The 17,217-nt window shown below is 39.2% G+C and overlaps 1 protein-coding gene across 4 annotated transcripts in view; it reads right to left on the bottom strand.

Moving 5' to 3' along the window:
* Nucleotides 1-2,563: 2,563 nt before the first annotated feature.
* The window catches only part of asic1b (acid-sensing (proton-gated) ion channel 1b), a 130,476-nt gene continuing 115,822 nt past the window's right edge, over nucleotides 2,564-17,217 (bottom strand). For 3 of the 4 annotated variants that reach the window (XM_026350130.1, XM_026350128.1, XM_026350129.1), the window contains 8 exons: nucleotides 16,046-16,173; nucleotides 11,427-11,577; nucleotides 10,355-10,411; nucleotides 9,653-9,806; nucleotides 6,759-6,850; nucleotides 6,364-6,443; nucleotides 5,586-5,687; nucleotides 2,564-4,986 (listed from right to left, as the gene is read on the bottom strand). In XM_026350130.1, the coding sequence (XP_026205915.1) occupies nucleotides 4,891-4,986; nucleotides 5,586-5,687; nucleotides 6,364-6,443; nucleotides 6,759-6,850; nucleotides 9,653-9,806; nucleotides 10,355-10,411; nucleotides 11,427-11,577; nucleotides 16,046-16,173 (860 nt within the window). In that variant the 3' untranslated portion in view covers nucleotides 2,564-4,890. Of the gene's footprint in view, nucleotides 4,987-5,585; nucleotides 5,688-6,268; nucleotides 6,444-6,758; nucleotides 6,851-9,652; nucleotides 9,807-10,354; nucleotides 10,412-11,426; nucleotides 11,578-16,045; nucleotides 16,174-17,217 lie in introns of those variants that run through there. The other variant, XM_026350131.1, reaches the window with a different exon arrangement.

The raw sequence follows: 17,217 nt of genomic DNA, 5'->3' as shown, positions 1-17,217 counted from the left end.
CAAACCACCATCTGGTACTCTCACAGAGAAAAGAATAAAATAAATTTTAACCTGGATAACAATTAAAGAACATTATCCATAATAACAAACTCTCTTGTATTTAATCCTGAAAAATACTGAAAACAAAACACAAGCAATCCAACCACCTGACAAAATAAACACTTTTCTTTGCAGCTTTTTATTACAGTTCTGGTTTCCTAATGGCTGCCTTGAATGCCAGGTCACAATGTCTGTTAGACAGAGTTACCACTCAAATCACAGATGTTGGGAAATTCAAATTAAAATCGTGCTGCTTCTTCACAGCAGGCTTTCACACATTAATAAATCATCTCCTACCTTGTTTATTTACACCATCATGAAAGGATAGTTTTTGAAGTGGAAAAGTTTTACATGACCTTCTTTGAATGTACATCATCATCACTATTGTGTTTCATCTGTGAGAGAGAGAGAGAGAGAGAGAGGCAGCGTAGAATCCCTGAAGTGGTTTCTGTTTTTAACAAGTAAACAACAAGTTAAGAGCGGAGCGGCTGGGGTCCTGCAAGTCAGCCCCCGAATCAAACTCTTTCTTGTTCCCAAACTTTGATGTCATTACACTTCCCACCAATTAGTGTGACTCAACAACACTACAAAACATGGCATCCCATCTGTTTGCATAGCACGTTTGTGTTTGATCAGAGCGGGTATGGGTGACTATACAATGTAGGAAGTGGTATACAATATGTTGTTTGTGCCAACATGTACCAAAAGTCTCCTTTATAGCACTCAGATGTATCTGATTTCAAATCTCCAGAGAGGATTTTACTTCTCCTCTGTGTGTAAGACGTCAGTTCATTAGGTTTATCCTTTACTGGCTTCTTGACAGCCTGACACCAAACAAATGAATCAGGTTTCATACTTTAAACAAATGAAAGGACAAATCAGGCAGACACAAACCTGAAAGCCTGAAATCTTTCAGACTCACGCCTGCCTGTCTTTCAGTGCTGAGAAACTGCTATAATTATTAATCCTCTTAATGAGCAGAATGTAAAGTGGAGCCCAGAGGAGCTGGGCCGCAGCTTTATCTATGACAAACTGCTGAGCATCCTAATTGCCCTGAAAGATCTGACAGGATAAATTTATGCCAGACACGTGACTCATCTGACATGCTGGCAGGGGAGAGTAAGAAGAGACAAGCTGGAGTGCCAATATGGCTTTAAAATGAATTCCTGTAAATTGAAGGTCCAGAAATGTGAAGTAATGCAGACTAATAAACTAAATAAATAAAACATATTTCCTATATTTGTTTAAATTTACCCATGAACACATAAAAACACACCAGAAAAAAAGGCTTCTGATGACTTAGTGGCAATGTCTTTAAATATATACACTGTTTAATTGTACTATTATCATTATTACCTAATCTGCTAATTGCTATTTCACTTACTCATTTGGTCTTTGTGAAAAAGACTGACTTTTTAAAATGGATGCATTATCATGTTTATTTTTAAATTGATAAATAATAATATGTGTATCCTGTGCCATTTTAAATACATATCTCATTTTGTGTGACAGTTGAATGTTGCAGTGTTTGTAATAGTCTATCAAAATAAACCAGTTCATACTGGGTAAAGTTAAATGTGCTATCGGTGCATTATGTCATAGTAAAACTGAATAAATTTTATGTGCATGTGTTAATTGTGTTATTGAAATGATAAAACACTCTGACACCACATTAACAAAATTGTGCAACAGTGTGTAATCTTCTTGTTAATGCAGATAATAAGAAATGATAATCATGGAATTAGAAGGAAATCTCTGATTTAAAAAGCTCTTACATGTGAGACCATGTTCAGCAACAGCTGAAGGCATGATTAAACTGACAGATGTGGGTGAAACCGTGTGCACACGTCTCATTAAAATATGGCAGCAAATATTAAGAAGTTTGCTGCATGAAAACAGCCTCCTCTAAATCACACCCAGCTGCCTGGGGTGATTAGCTGAGGGTGTTACAGCCTTTTAAGAAGGGCAGGCCGTTTGGGGTGGATTCCATTACAGCAGCATCTCTCTCTTATACTGTCCACAGATTGGATGTGTGTCAACCAGCAAGGTGAAAGCAAGGAAGGAGTAGATCTCTTGATCTTTTTATCAGGGAGCTGAATGAAGACACATCATTATTTAACCTCATTCAGAGAGGAGAGACAGGGGTGTTGAGAATACTGCATCTGCCAGCAACACTGGAAACTGAACAATTAAATCCACTGCGGGAAATCCTTGCTAGTCCCGATTTTTTGGAAAGATTTCCAGTTTGTTTGAACTCCTGCTGGTGGTGCCACCTCCCCTCACACCCCCACCTGCTTTGGAGCCTTATCAGGATGCAACAAGCATCTTCTGCAGGTTTTCTGTCACTGGCAGGCAGCTCTCCTGTATTCTGACCCTCCCTGCAATCTTCTTAGTCGCTCAGACAAAGACAAACGTGCCAGCAGGAAATGAACAGCATCATCTTTTATTTCTTGGTTAATTTGTCTTCTTGGCAGATACAACAGAATATAACAAAACAATCAGGGAGTAAAATCATGTTACAGACATTCAAAACAGAAAAAAAACCTGACGTTGGAGTTGGTTCCCGAGAGCTTTAACACTTGTATATTAATGTGTGGTTACCAGCTGAGGTTTCTACTCTTCATAATAAAAAATGAATGCATGTTCACATTTGATGAACAATGCTGATGTTTGGTTTGCCACGAAAAGAAATCCTGAAAAATTGATAAGGCAAAAGTAAACTTCTTGTCCTGGAGTAACCCTTAATGGGTGGTAGCAACCGGCCAAGCAACAAACATGATTTCAGGGCAAACCATGTCTAAGGTCATGTAACTGGACTCTAATATTCACAGTCATGCATCACCACTGCTTTTCTAATATAAGTGTGGCAGTTGGCAGCACCAGATGTACAGTAGAATACAAGAGAAGCCATCCAGAGGTTGCAGCTACTGGCTGACTGACAATCTTGATAAAACTTGTATTGGCTGTGCAGGATATTTCTCATCCATCCTTTTGTCATACTGCAGCTGAAACTATAATTACATTTCAAGAGTATGGAGCTCCAAAATACCAATGTTGTTGCTTGCAGCTGTTAAACTGCAGCACAAATGAATGGTTGAAGCAGATAAGCAATATCTAGTTTAGTACTACACTCCTGCCCCCAAACCCTTCATTTAATGCTGCTTTAATTCCAAGAAAATGTTGTATGAAGCAAAACACAAGATAACATGTTGATTGGAGAAAATAGAGATAGCAAAATGCCTCGGATGAAGCACAGAATGCTTAATCAGATTTTCAGAGAGCTACTTGTGATTAAAAATGAACATTTGCACAGTATCTGGAGCTGTCTCTGGAGTGCTGTGTCTGTTTACCTATTCAACCAAATGGACAAATAAAGGCTTCACAGAGGAAATTTACTGATAAGAATAAAACCCCAGAAGAATAACAATTTTCCAAAATGATATTTACATTTTATTAATGCTTTGATAACTAAATAAATCAGCCTTTTACCTGGAAGATGGAGACAGGATTATCAGGCAATATCAAGTATGATTTATATGAAAGAAAAAAACAACGAAAAACAGTCGGATCAACACGATATTAATAATATGACAATATAGCAAGAAGAATAGTATGTTTTCTTTTACATTACCTCTACATACTGGCGGTATTGTGCTTTGATAAGACTTTTGCAACTAGAACACAGATACAGAAAAAATTTAACAGCCCCACAAAACTCCAAGGATTTCAGCAGTCAACTCTCCTAGAAAAGAACCCCCCCTCCCTCCCAAAATTCCTCTCACCTCCCACTGCAGTCGAGATAAGAGTAAATGAAGCTGAATGGAGACTCCCCGACTCATTGGGCACACATGAAAATGAAAACAAAACAAAAAGTATGAGAAATGAAAATAGGTACATCTCATCCATTTATGCAAACACTTGCTGTACCTGCTTGGGTACTGATGTTGGCCCCCGTTAACACATGTGAGCACCCCCACACACTGCACAACTACACACATATTCAGGAATATATGGGATGTATCATCTTCCTTTTCCTGTATATCATTGAGGCAAACTTGGTAATTATAATATTTATATATATATATTTATATGTATATGTTTATATAAAAAATCAAAGGCTGATATGAAATGAAAAACATGCACTGGACAAACACAAGCATGCATTTACATGATGAGACCTGAAATCTTCACCAGCACATTTTAAATGGTAGATGGTACACCTCTACCACTACCACTGCCACCAAGAGCCCCAGAAACCTTCCCTGCACATCCAACAATACTCATTGTGAACATAGATACATTCTCAAACAAACTACACAGAGTCCAGCTGTTGTTTTATGGAGTGCTGCAACAGTTACAGATGTTGCTACATGTACAGTGGCGTAAGCAGTATGAATATTTGTCCCACTAGCAGACCAGTGTTGGGTGAAACCATTGTGTGTTGCTGTGTTATATAAAGGCATGGGGGCTCTTTTTCTACGATGTGATAACTGTACATTTTCCCTTATTTACTTTTTTGTCTTTTGAAAGAAACATCCATGTTGGCAAGGTTTCTCCATGAGTATCCTTTGCGGCAGTATTCCAGAAGAAAACAAAGAAATAGAAGAGTTACTGCATGAAATAGCAGCAGAAAATTAACAGATTTTCTTTATATTTGGGACGTCCTCTCCACTTGAAGTTGGGTGGAAGTTCTTTATAGTAATTGATTTGTCTGTTTTCCTCCATTTCTATGACAAAAGCGCCTCTGTTAGACTTCATATCAGTTCCTTACACTCCCTGTGTTGGATAGTTCTTGTTGTGTGGTTGGCTTTGGTTGCATAACGCGCACTTTGATGCTTCACCCGGGTGTGCTCAGCAAGTGAAGTCTTCAAAGTTGCCCTGACCCGGGTGATGAGGTAACATGTTGCCAGGATATGTCGATGGTGTACGCAGATTCTCACAAGGAGCCTGACATAAGAAATGTGAAGAGAGGAGTCATAAACACATTCAAAAAAACAAACAAACTTGTGAACTTGTGCCAGGAAGTGAGGGGAAAGCTAAGAAACACTAAAATAATGAAGGTGGATGGAAAGAGACGACTACAGAGTAACTCGGGAGAACAAATCACATCTATCCCTGCTTCTCTGCCAGGACTCTAACTTACAATTAAAGTGAACCGGCTTCATTTACACTTGGAAATAAGTGAGCTGTCACACTGTCCAAAGCTCTAATTCTGGCCTGTCCCTGCTGGTCCTGTCCCCCCAGCTTTGATTAAATTCCAGCCACTCTCCTACTTCTCTCTCTCTCAATTTTCACTCCTTCTCATAGCAATCACATTTTTGCTCGATTTCGTCTCTCTCAAATCTTTCCCTCCTGTAGCTTCCACCATCTCTATCTATTCGCTTTCTCTATTTACTCCTCTCCCGCCACCACCACCACTACTATGGTTTCGTCCTGCTCCTTTACTCTGGCTGCAGTTCAGAGCAGTAAAGACAAAGGAGAGAGTGTGCCCCTGTCAAAATAATCCATTCTGACATAGTGAGAGTACTTAGCAGCAGGCTACTAACATGGCGTTTCACATCATCCAGGCTCAGCACAGCTCCCCGATCATTGTTGTTGCGGCCTTTGTGTTTGTTCTTTACGCATCGGCACAGCTTGAACTTGATCACCTGAAAGTAGGCAAAGAGACTTTTGTCACCACTGACCTTATGGGTTCAAAATGCAATATTCATTTAGTTGTTGTTTGTGAATAGCATTTAAATACTCTCTTCTCTTTGTGGACCTTCACAGTTCAAGCCCACACTGAAATTCAAATTAGATTGATTTTATGCGTCTCTAAATATGTTTCGCCATCAATTCTGCACATGAGCAGGCACTGCTTTTTGCTTTGTCCATCTCACACACACACACACACACACACACACACACACACACACACACACACACACACACACACACACACACACTCAGCATTGTTGGTGGAAGAGAAACCAACGAGGACGCATGCAACAGAGAGTTACTCTAATGAGAACGGACAGAGACATTCTGACTAATCTAAAATATAATACATCCAAAATGTTAATGTATTCAGTGTGGCTGCTGTTGCTGTGTGTGTGTGTGTGTGTGTGTGTGTGTGTGTGTCGCACAGTGATGAGCTGCACTGTTGTGAGGGACAGAGCGTTTGTCACGCTCGCTAAAACACGTCCTAGTGCGGCTGGCGACATTGTGTGAAAAACTCAATTTTGTGAGCTAATACTGGAACAGCATACATTTTCACAAACAATACAATGCTGTGGAGGTTTTATCAATGTGAGAAGCCGGGGGATATTTCACAAAAGAGATGACCTCATATAGATAGTCAAAGAGTTCGAGAATGGTGAGGATGCTGGCTCCGATGAAAAGGCCCATCTGACCTCCGATGTCACCTAAAAAAAGCAAGTGAGAAAGCACAAATTCAACTTCAATACTTGACAGTGGGCATCATCACTTTAAACCTACTATAACTCCTACTCCACTTTTTATAATCTTTATTTTTGTCTTAGAAATATAACACAAAACATAGATGTTTGCAGAAATGGATTTGAAAAGATTAAAGAGACACTTGTGTGTCTTCTACAACCTGAAAACACTTATTATAAAAATACAAGGACTTGAGCTACTGTCACTTGGGATATAAAGCATCTGTCATGTTGCATACTGTTTTTATTTATTCTTAAGACACTTGATCGGCATTTTCTTACCAAGAAGGCCTGCCAGTTCATAGGCTTTCTTCTGTTCAATGGTTTCGTAGTTCAGTGCTTCAAAGTAGATATCCAGAACTAGAATGTTATCACTGCAAACAGAGGAGAAAACACACAGTCGTCAGTCAGATATTTTAATGTTTACATTTTATAAGCTTAATTTTTTGTATTTAAATCAAAGTGTCCTCAGGCAGAGTAGATGACTGGTGAGTCTGACACTTCTTGGAGATTTTACAGAGCAGATGCAGATGAAGTTTAGCAAATAACCTGCTGTCACTAACTAATTTCGCCCTGGGTGAGCCTGGTCATTTAGGAATACAAAGGAAATGATGACAGTTGTTTGATTTCAAACTGTGTTAATGTCTGAAACGCGTGACTTCAGCAGAAGGAAAAAGAATGGGGATTAGCTTCAAGGCCCGGGGCATAGCGGGCTATTATTTTGATTCCTGAATATCCTCTCTGTGGGCCGAGTCAGACTTCACACCCCACTGGATCTGAGATCAAAACTGCAACTCGACTTTGTAGTTTCTTTTTTTATTTATTTATTACTTACTTATAACTTATTACTTTTGTTTTATTACTTAGTAAGTACTACTAACCCTAGCCCTTGTGATCAACAATAAGAATTTAAAACATCTGATTGGCTATCCGTCATAACCACTGGTGCTCTTAGAAGTGAAACACATCAAACATAGAAAGCAATAAGTGCGCTCACATTAAGAGGTAGAGTGTGACACAGAAAATCCAATTCCAAGCACCGGGATGGGAAGTTTAAAATAAGTGTCCTTAAATTAAATTAAATATGGGCTAACAAATTAAAAGATACAGTACACCAGTGCTGATACATCAGCACATTTGTCTTCATCAATAGTAATTCCACAAACCTGTGCTGAGTGAAACCAGAACACAAGAACCTGTCTGAGCACTAGAGGCAGTTTTTACTTTTAGTAAGTAGTACTAAGTATTCCAACTGTTTTTCAGCCTACTTTAACTAACAATATTTAAATATTTATCTGTTACTTTAACCTATTTTATCTGCTTGCATCATTCATTTTAACTATTTCAACAACATATTGATTTAATAATTTCAACAGTTTATTACTTGTGTTAAGTGTTTATCTGGTATTTTAAGCTATTTTGATTATTTAATTCATTATTTTCAGATAAGCCCATCTGTTACTTTGACGTATTTCAACTGTTTATTTAGTACATTTCTTGTTTGCCAACTAGTTATGATGCATACAAAATCCATGTGTTACAACATTCCCAGTGTGTAGATACACTTTTTAAAATGAAATTGCAGTTTCTGTTTTTATGAAAACAACTGAGCTTGTCTACAGTCTTTCCATGTATCTGCTGCCAACTGCAGAGGATGTTACCCTCTGGGGTATAAGTACCCTTGGTTAGGAATCACTAATCTAGATGGCTTGTGTCTTATTATTACTGACATCTCTGGGTGTTTTCTCCTGATTTATAGGCCCTCCTGTATGCGGTGTCAGCCTGTGGCTTGAATGATGCCTCCTCGCTGTCAGATGTTCTCATTGTGAATAAGTAACCTGCAATAGGCTACATCTGACCAAAGCCGCTGTCATGAAGCTGTGTGTCTATCTGTCTCCTTCCCTCCATGTGAGTGTGTGCGTCCCAGTAGAAAGACAGTGCACTGTCACAGAGACTTCTGAGACTTCAGTTTCACACCACTAAACACTGTGCAGCCCAGAATCCAGAAAACCTCCAACTAATGTTCATCAAACTGACATCACTTGGAAATATGGCCAGTCAAAAAAATGAACTGAATGGATTCGCCTCTATCCACAGGGAATTAAAAAAAACTTTCTGAAGAGAGAAGTGAAAGGTTTTTACAGCACTCTGACTACATATGGTGTAATTATCTTGTCCTCAACAGCTCCGCCGGGAATGATAGATAAAAGATTCAACTATTATTGCAACGTCTCTTCATTTCCTTGAACTACTTTTGATCTTTTCAATAGATTTGGCCAAGAAACACTCAATACTTTGCCGATTAATCAAGTTAAGCTCTGACTGGGAGCTCTTTATAATATTATCTCACTTCATTTCCAAATTCCTGGTTTGAGAAAGTGAACCTGCGAGGAGTAGTTAGACACGTTAGCTAACGGGTAAATCAACCTCAAAACACATAAATTCTGTAACATAGAAAAGAGTGTAGGCAATTTCATTGGTTGGTTGTACTTTTTCTTCTTCCTTATTAACAATTTATGCAGATGTCGTGACCTCGTGTCAAGAGATTGACTACAGTTGAGATTAATATAAATTAGGATTCTGTGACATGGCTGAAATCACCACAACTACCACAGTAGGGGTTGAGCAATTTTAAAACGTGATCTGTCCTAAAGATAATTATAATCTCTCTATTTAGGTTTATTGCAGAGATTGTGTCAGTTTATGTCGTCCTACTCCTGTTAAAAAACTTCATATGATAACTTCAAAGAGACTTAATAATGTGGATCTGCATTATGTCACCAAACCAGCCGACTGATATGGCCTATCATACAGTTATGCTGATTGGACAAAACTACTTGCTTTTCTAGCCTAGTGCATTTCAAAGTTAAGGACCCGATCACAATTCAGATCATAGATTGTGATAGTGATTGTGATTGAAAAAAGAATACTGTGATATGCCACGTCATCCCTACCACACTGCCATAATGGCAAATGTATTCAACATCACATAAGAATAACCATGATGTGCAGTTTTCCATTACATTAGACAAAACTATTCATTCTAAAACTTCAGCTGCTTCTTGTGCTGCAGCTCTGCAGCCAACTGATAGTGTGCAGAACTGAATAGAAAGTGAAGTAGTGCTCAGAAACTTAAGTTCATCTTAGATAAATAAGGCATAAGAAACGCGACTTACGATATGTACTGCTCTGTCTTGTTGAATTTCTTGGCAAGGTACTTGGCTGATGCTTTGCTGGGTATCTTGACAAAGGACAATTCTTTACCGTATCGCGTCAAGTTGCATGGCGTCTCGCACACGCAGTAGTCATTGTCTCTCTCGACAAGAAAGTCTTTTGCAGTATGCACATGGAGAGAGAGAGGGAGAGAGAGGGAGAGAGAGGGAAAAAACAGAAACAGCAATTGATAGAGGGAAGACATCCAGTAGGGATAGATAGATTTATCAGCACCCTGGGATGACAAACAAAATGCTAGCGGTGAGTGAGAGACGTTAGACAGAACCTGTGGAAAGAGAGACCCCAGAGAGCCTTATAACAAATACAAAAGTTATAAGGCACAGACTTAGAGAGACTGCAGCAGCAGCCAGAAGCCGACACGTGAGACAAAGCCACGAAAGAGCGAGAGGTTGCAAGTCAATAAGAAAACAAGCAACAGACATGAAAGGACTGGAAGGTGTCTGTTGATGGAGAGACATGAGAGCGTGAAAAGGAAAGCTTCAGAGTCAGGTCTGAGGTTTACAATCTGAGAATGCTTAGCACCGGGCTGAAGGGACACTATTATCTGTTATCAGTTTGGATCAGTGGCTCTGAACAGTGGCACATTCACACAGAATAGCACACACACACACACAGAGAGAAAGCACACTGGGTTATCTCCTTACCTAAGGCAGGATCTGCACACTCCTTGTACTGCTCCGGGGTGCAGTATGGGGCATCTCCTAAGGACAAGCAGAAGAAACACACTGTTCTCAGTCTGAGCAAAAACAAGCAAGGGATGGAGAGGGTTTCCAGAAAACAAAGAGGATGACAAGATCTGGGCTTATAATTCATTTTGTCTCCAAATGTCTTTACTGTCTTTATCATGGATATTTGTTGCAAATCCGATCTCTTCTCCTAACTGTTTTTTATTAACTTTTGTACTTTCGCCGCCTCTCATTACTAATTTCAGTCTTTGTCACCGTTTCCATCTTCCACTCCCTGGCAGTTTAGCCATCCCTCTCCTCCTATCAGGACAATACAGGAAGAAGACATGTCCTAGATGTAGAGGAAATTACTTCCCAGCTGCTATTATTCACTGCGTTTCGGTCGATATTCTTTAAAAAATCATCCTAATGACATAGAGATAGCAGAGATGAATAAAAGCGGAGCACAATCCACAGGGCAGAGGATTTTAACTGGAGTAGACTCACATTAATCAACTGCACAATCACTGTAAGATAGCAGCTAATCCTGATTATCATACAGACAGATTGTCTTCCTATCTATATGCAAACACAGATGTGAAAGTGACCCTGATTGAAGAGAATTAGTATTAGCAGTTATTGGACAGGTGAGTGAGGGTTAACGGAGGCCAAATCCAAATGTTTGCTCTGTGCCAAACTCCTTTTCAATTTGTTGTCTGAGATGTCACACAGTGATTAAATCTAAGAGGAAGACAGCAAATGCCAACTATAATCAAACACAAAGTTTAAATAGTTGAGTTTTCTGATCCCCTGGAGTGGGAAAGTTTTCTGCAGCCGCTGGCAAAAAGTAGTTTGTTCACTAAGAGATGTTTTTGGTCACACTGATTTCAAATTGAAGCACTAAGAACCACAACTAGCAACGCTATTAAAATGTAGACCTTTAAAGCAAATAAATTATAGAGATTATAGATAAATTATAGATATTATAGATAGAAATAGAATATATGTTAATATCTGTCTCCAGCAGTGAGATGCTCCTCCTGGTTCCTACCAGGCATGTGGACCATCCTGCAGTTGCAGTTCTCCACCAGGTATCGTGTCTCGCAGTCGATCCGACAGGCTGTGATGCTGTAAGTGCTGAAGAAGTCTGAGTTGATTGACGTGGACTTGCAGTCCCCCCATGGCGGAGGCAGATACGTCAGCTGAATGAGTGAAAAGCAACAGTGCAGAAACACTTGAGTAAGAAAGTAGACTCTCTGTGGAACAGTCCTGTGCCCTGTTATTGCAGCCGTTTGACCTTGTACTTTCTATCAATGTGATAATGAACTTGTTACTCTGTCTATATGAGAAACCATTACATTAGTATTGCATTTGGCACGGAAAACGAATCTCATTCTTGCTCAATGCTGACTCCATGTGTGTAGCGGTGCTGCTTGTGGGAGCTCGTCTCCTACGCCTTTCCTGGTCCTACTCCCCCTCTGTGCTTTTATTATACTGCCCACTCTCCGTGCAGGAACTGAATAGTATCAGCTGTGTGGTACAGCTGTGCTGTTGTAAGAGTTTCACACTAAACAGCTTTGCTGCAAGTGTGGTGCCATGTTCCTTGTGTTTAGATCCACAAATGTATAATTTATGTCACAGTCCAATAAAACACTCATACTGGTCATCTTATAGACATTTCTGTAGCCAATTATCCAACACATGAAGATTCAGACTCTTCGCAGGTTTTCAGGAAGATAAACTCCAACCTAGGTCTGTCCTCAGTCTTATTTTGCACACTGTCCTCCGTGAGTCCTTTGCACATTTGCAAATCTGCACTTACTGTTAAGAATCAACTAAATTTTACTGTACCATTTGCTTTACAAACATTACATAACATCATGACAAATATTTATATTGGAGAAGCTGTTATTGGTGAATTTTTGGCATAACTCAAATGAGGGAAAACTGACTGGAATAGATCATTTAAAATATAAACACGATATTATTATTAAACATATTATATTAGAATATTAGCACTATTTGTGTCCATTTTAGCTGCCTTTAAAAAAAAGAAGGCTAAGATTTGATGCATTAAATGAAGTAGGAAGCTATAAAACAGGCCCTGTGAAAGTTGAAACAGTGCATCACTTAGTGCTCACACAGCAATAAATTAAAGGCCACTGTTGTGATTTAGAGACCTGCATTCTACAATTTGTACTGGAGCGGAAAAGGCAGCCACGTGTGTCGCTTACAAGGTTTGGTTACTAATAGCCCAAGGTGATATTCGCCATGGACATACAGTATTCACGCACATATACAGTACATTTCACTCTTGAAAACCAGGTTGCTGCAACTTGAATTCAGTAAGGAGACTTAAGGATTCCTCAGCTCATTTTCGCATCAAGGACATTTCGCAAAGTCAAACAGAACATAAAACCATCATAGCTGGGTAAAATGTGAAAATCAATAGAAGGTTCTTGTGTATTTATTCACCACATCACATGGTCTAGAGGTACAGGAGGAGCCATTTGACTCGGTAATGGCTTCCTTATTCTCAGAGGTCTGCGATTTAGATTTCTTTTTATTTTTAAAAGCTCTGCTTGGCCATTCTTTAGCACCTTATGGCCACATTACTTCCCATTTGTTAAACTTATGCAAAAGCTTAATTCTGCAAGTGGGGATACTAGTGAATCTGACGTAAGCTATTTCAATACATTTGAGTGTGCTGTTAGCTGTTTAACGACCATGAAGAGGAAAACAAATCATGTAAAGATTGTGACCTCAATTCCACCTTCATTAACAGAGTCAAAGAGAGCAAATAAAAGGGTAAAACAGGGGTTCCCAAAGGTGATCCTCAAGGCCCACTGTGGTCACTGCAGTGGGTAAAGCAACGATCCTAAGGAACAGGTTTGAAAACCACTGGGGTAAAAGGTAGAATAGAAAGAGCCAGCACTAGCCAGCGGACAGGAAATAAATAAAATAGGAAGCTTTTGCTTTTTATGTTAACTAGGTGCAAATTGCAGATTTTTAATTTGTGGGACCATGGTGAGTGACAGTTGGCAGTCTAAAAAAAAACTGTTTTACACTACAGGATTGCTGAAGGAGGGGGTTGAATGAATGTGAGCAAACTGCATTAGATAAATGAAGAGTGAGCCTGCCAGCCAATGAAATAAATAAACACACGGAGAGACAGAGGGGAGACTCGTATTAAAGAGATTGAAATTGTATTAGGGGAATTGTAATGACTGTTAAAAAGGAAAAAGTAACCGAGCTGGCAAGAAACTGAGAAAAACAAAGAGGGACAGTCTCCTGCAGACGCGACATTAGCAGCATGCAAAATCCTGCTGCAGCCCACTGACACTGAAACACACTCACTACTAGTAAGTACGTGGAAGGACTGAGATCACTCCGAAATCCATCCTTTTCTCTCCTCCATTCATTATGCATGGTTTCTGTAGCATATTAGGGTCGGAGTATATGATTTGTCTGCCTGCATGTTCGCCTGCAGAATTATTCACAGTTGAGACGAATAACTTACATACACTTCATTTCACAGACCAAGACAGACTTCTACAAGCTGGGAAAGCTTGTGTTCTTTAATAGTGCTAAGGCCCCAAGTGTGCAACTATGAGGGTTGTACAAGGGCTGTGCAAGGGCCATAGGTCTCCAAGGTGCCCACGGGGATAAACAGCCCCTTCAATTGCACTGTGGCATTGGTGGATTATTGGCAAAAATCTTAACATTGGAGTCTCATTGTTTGATTCCCAGCTAACAAAACAGCCCTTTTTCAACCTCCATCACAATGAAGGAGAATAAAAAAGTTTCAATCCTAACTGTCAGTTTATAGCGTTATTGATGGGGCTGCAGCTGCTGTGTGGAACACAGGATTGATTCCTGGTTAAAATTATGTTTTCAACCTCCTTTGTGTGAAAGGAGTAGCATTATTATAAGAGCAGCATTCGTCCTTCAAAAAGCAGCATAGTGCTGATAGTGCAGTGCTTACACCATGTGGGACGCCTCATTTCAACTTGCTAAGGTCGAGAAAAAGCAGACGACAAATGCGTTACCCTGCTGGGTGCCTCATTCACTACAATGCATGTGACAACTGTGAAAATCCAGATCTGGGAAACACTTTGTTGAAGGGTGGAAGATTCTTCACTTCAGTAAAAGTACTAACACAACAACGGTTAAGTAGTGAATTAAAAGTACAAGTCCGAGAGGTTACATTAGCACAGTGTACTTAAAGTAGAAAATTAATTAATTGTTCTGCAGAAAAATGTTCCTAGAGTTTAGTGTATTATTATATATTATTATATTATATATTACTGTGCTTGGTAATACTGATGCAATAACATGTAAAAATTATTTTATTGTTGGAGCTGGTTACATAACACTGTTAAATAGCATAGCCCAGTACCCAGGATCAGTAACCAAGAAATATCTAAATGGCCTTGTATCAAAGCAATGACAAAGTACAATTTTGTATTTGGTTTTTGTATTTTGTATTACTGTATTGTAATTATTGTGTTGTTTATTTAACCCTGTTTGAAACCAAAGTTATTTAAATAAAATGCTTCGTCTAACAACTCAAGCATATCTGAACTGTGGCCCTGTTTTGGGTGATAAGGGTCTCAAGCTAAAAATGTCATAAACCCCTAGTTTAGTTTATCAATTATATATATTAATCAATAAATATATGACATGTTTTGTATGCAACAGCTTAAGCATCATGAAGTATTCTATGTCCCATTGAATGTATGAAATGCAAATACTCAAGGTAAAGTTCCTCACAACTGTACAATAATCAAGTTAATGGTAATTACTATAACTAACAATATGCATACATACAATACAAAATACTTAGTTCACAATTTCCCATTGTCTCAACATGATTAGTTTGTCTTTGATTAATAATGTCTTAACATTTAATTATGTTTGATGATGCCATGCAGCCTGTTTGGACCAAACTGTGAGCTGTTCAGAGGACAGAGTTGGTGGAAGTGATTCAATATTCATGTAATCACTTTAAATATATTCACAATGTGTTAAACCTACATAAGAGGTGTCTGACAGGCTGGCGAACTGAGCAGCTCGTGTTCACTGTTTAAATTTCAAATGACTGCGATACTGGCTGGCTCAGAAAAGTTCAGTAAAGCTCTCAGTCTGTCTGCTAGGAGTGATGGGGGCAAGCAAGGGCAGAGTCATGAGGAGTGCCTCGGAGGCAGGAAGATCCTCCAGATGGTTGTGGATCAAGGGAAGTGTGAGCAGTAGAGTGAGAGTGCTACTGGGACATAGTCCAGGGCTTGATCAGTCATGGCAGGGTCACCTGGGCCATACAGGATGTCTGATGTTGAAACACCCACAATAATCCTAGAATACAATACTTATTATGTGTACCATGGTATGAGCTGATGTAATACCTGCTCACTACAGACAAGGTGTTTACATTCTGTAGTTTTGGAAGTGTTATCAGTTATGCAGCTGTATTAATATATGTTATTTTTAATTTTAGTGTTTATAATAATAATCTTTAGACAATTATTATTATTATAATTATTATGTGGTTTATTTAATGTTTGCAACAGTTAATTTGAATTCAAAAGACAATATGTCAAACACAGGTCGATACAGCATAATGCTGAACTTTAATTCCTGTACTTCATGTCTGCCATCTTTCTCAAGACGTACCCGTTGTTCCTGACAGGAGACAAAGGTCTGAAACCCCGGCGCCACTCCGAAGCCCAGCTGGTCTATGAACGGTGGCTCATCCTGTGTGTGGATCTGAACTTTGATCCCTGCTTCAAACGAAGTCTCGTCTGTTGACAAGAACAGGTCAGGACATTTACAACATGGATGATGATGATTTGTATGCACACACAGGCCTCGGCCTCCATGAACTAAGCACAGCAGTCTTTTTTTTTTTTTTTGCTGGAAAGAATCACTCGTGGGAGTAATTGCGTATTCATTAGGTTCATCTACATATAATCTCACATGGACAACAAACACACTGAGGTCTTTTGGAGTGAACAAAATCAGGATTGTGGAGTGAAAGGATAAATCAAATGGACTTAGTTGAGTGCTGGATGATAATATGCGCCCCACGGGAATCTTATTTACTGCAAAGGGGAAACGAGACTGAATGGATAAATTAATAAATAAATGATGATGAGGATGAAAAGAAAATCAATACAGCTGACAGCTTCTTTCGCTACAGCACTCTGCTGTATGGATTTTCAACAAGGCAGATGAGCCTCTTTGATACCGAGATCGGGGGAACATCACAATGACACGGTGGCTCAAACCTATACTATGCAAACACACTGTATTTCTATCACATTTGCAGAGACCTGGAACTGCTTATCGTGGTGATGGCAGGCTGTATTCACGAGATTTAGTTTCTTTGAGCACTGGCTTGGGGATAAAGTAGGATGTCTGTTTCTTGCCGTCTTTCCTCCCCAGTTGTCACTTGGTATCATCTTCTAAGTGCCAGGCTTTCTCACTATTTTCAATTAAAGAGCTCAGGGATGTGGCTGGAGTGACAGATTTTAACTGCTACACATTGCTCTTGTGAGACTGGATATAAAGACATTTTCTCCTGCTGCCAAGACAAATGCTTGAGGCTTGGAGCAGCACATATACATAAGTAGTGCCTTGTCATCTTTAAGTCGTGGCCATCTTTCATCCTTACAAAAATAATATAATGAAATTTGGTCTAAACACTGGAACAAAATTGAAACCTGATCATACTTGAAACTACAGAAGCATATTCAGCTTTCCCATTTTTATTTCATTGCCTGTGGTTTATTGTGAAATCATTCCAGATATGCAACAATTATAAAGAACGTTTCTTAGCAGACTAA

Source organism: Anabas testudineus, chromosome 5 (genome assembly GCF_900324465.2).
Source record: "Anabas testudineus chromosome 5, fAnaTes1.2, whole genome shotgun sequence".
Lineage (NCBI taxonomy): Eukaryota > Metazoa > Chordata > Actinopteri > Anabantiformes > Anabantidae > Anabas > Anabas testudineus.
The sequence above is the reverse complement of the archived record's forward strand: the minus strand, read 5'-3'. Positions and strand labels throughout refer to the sequence as shown.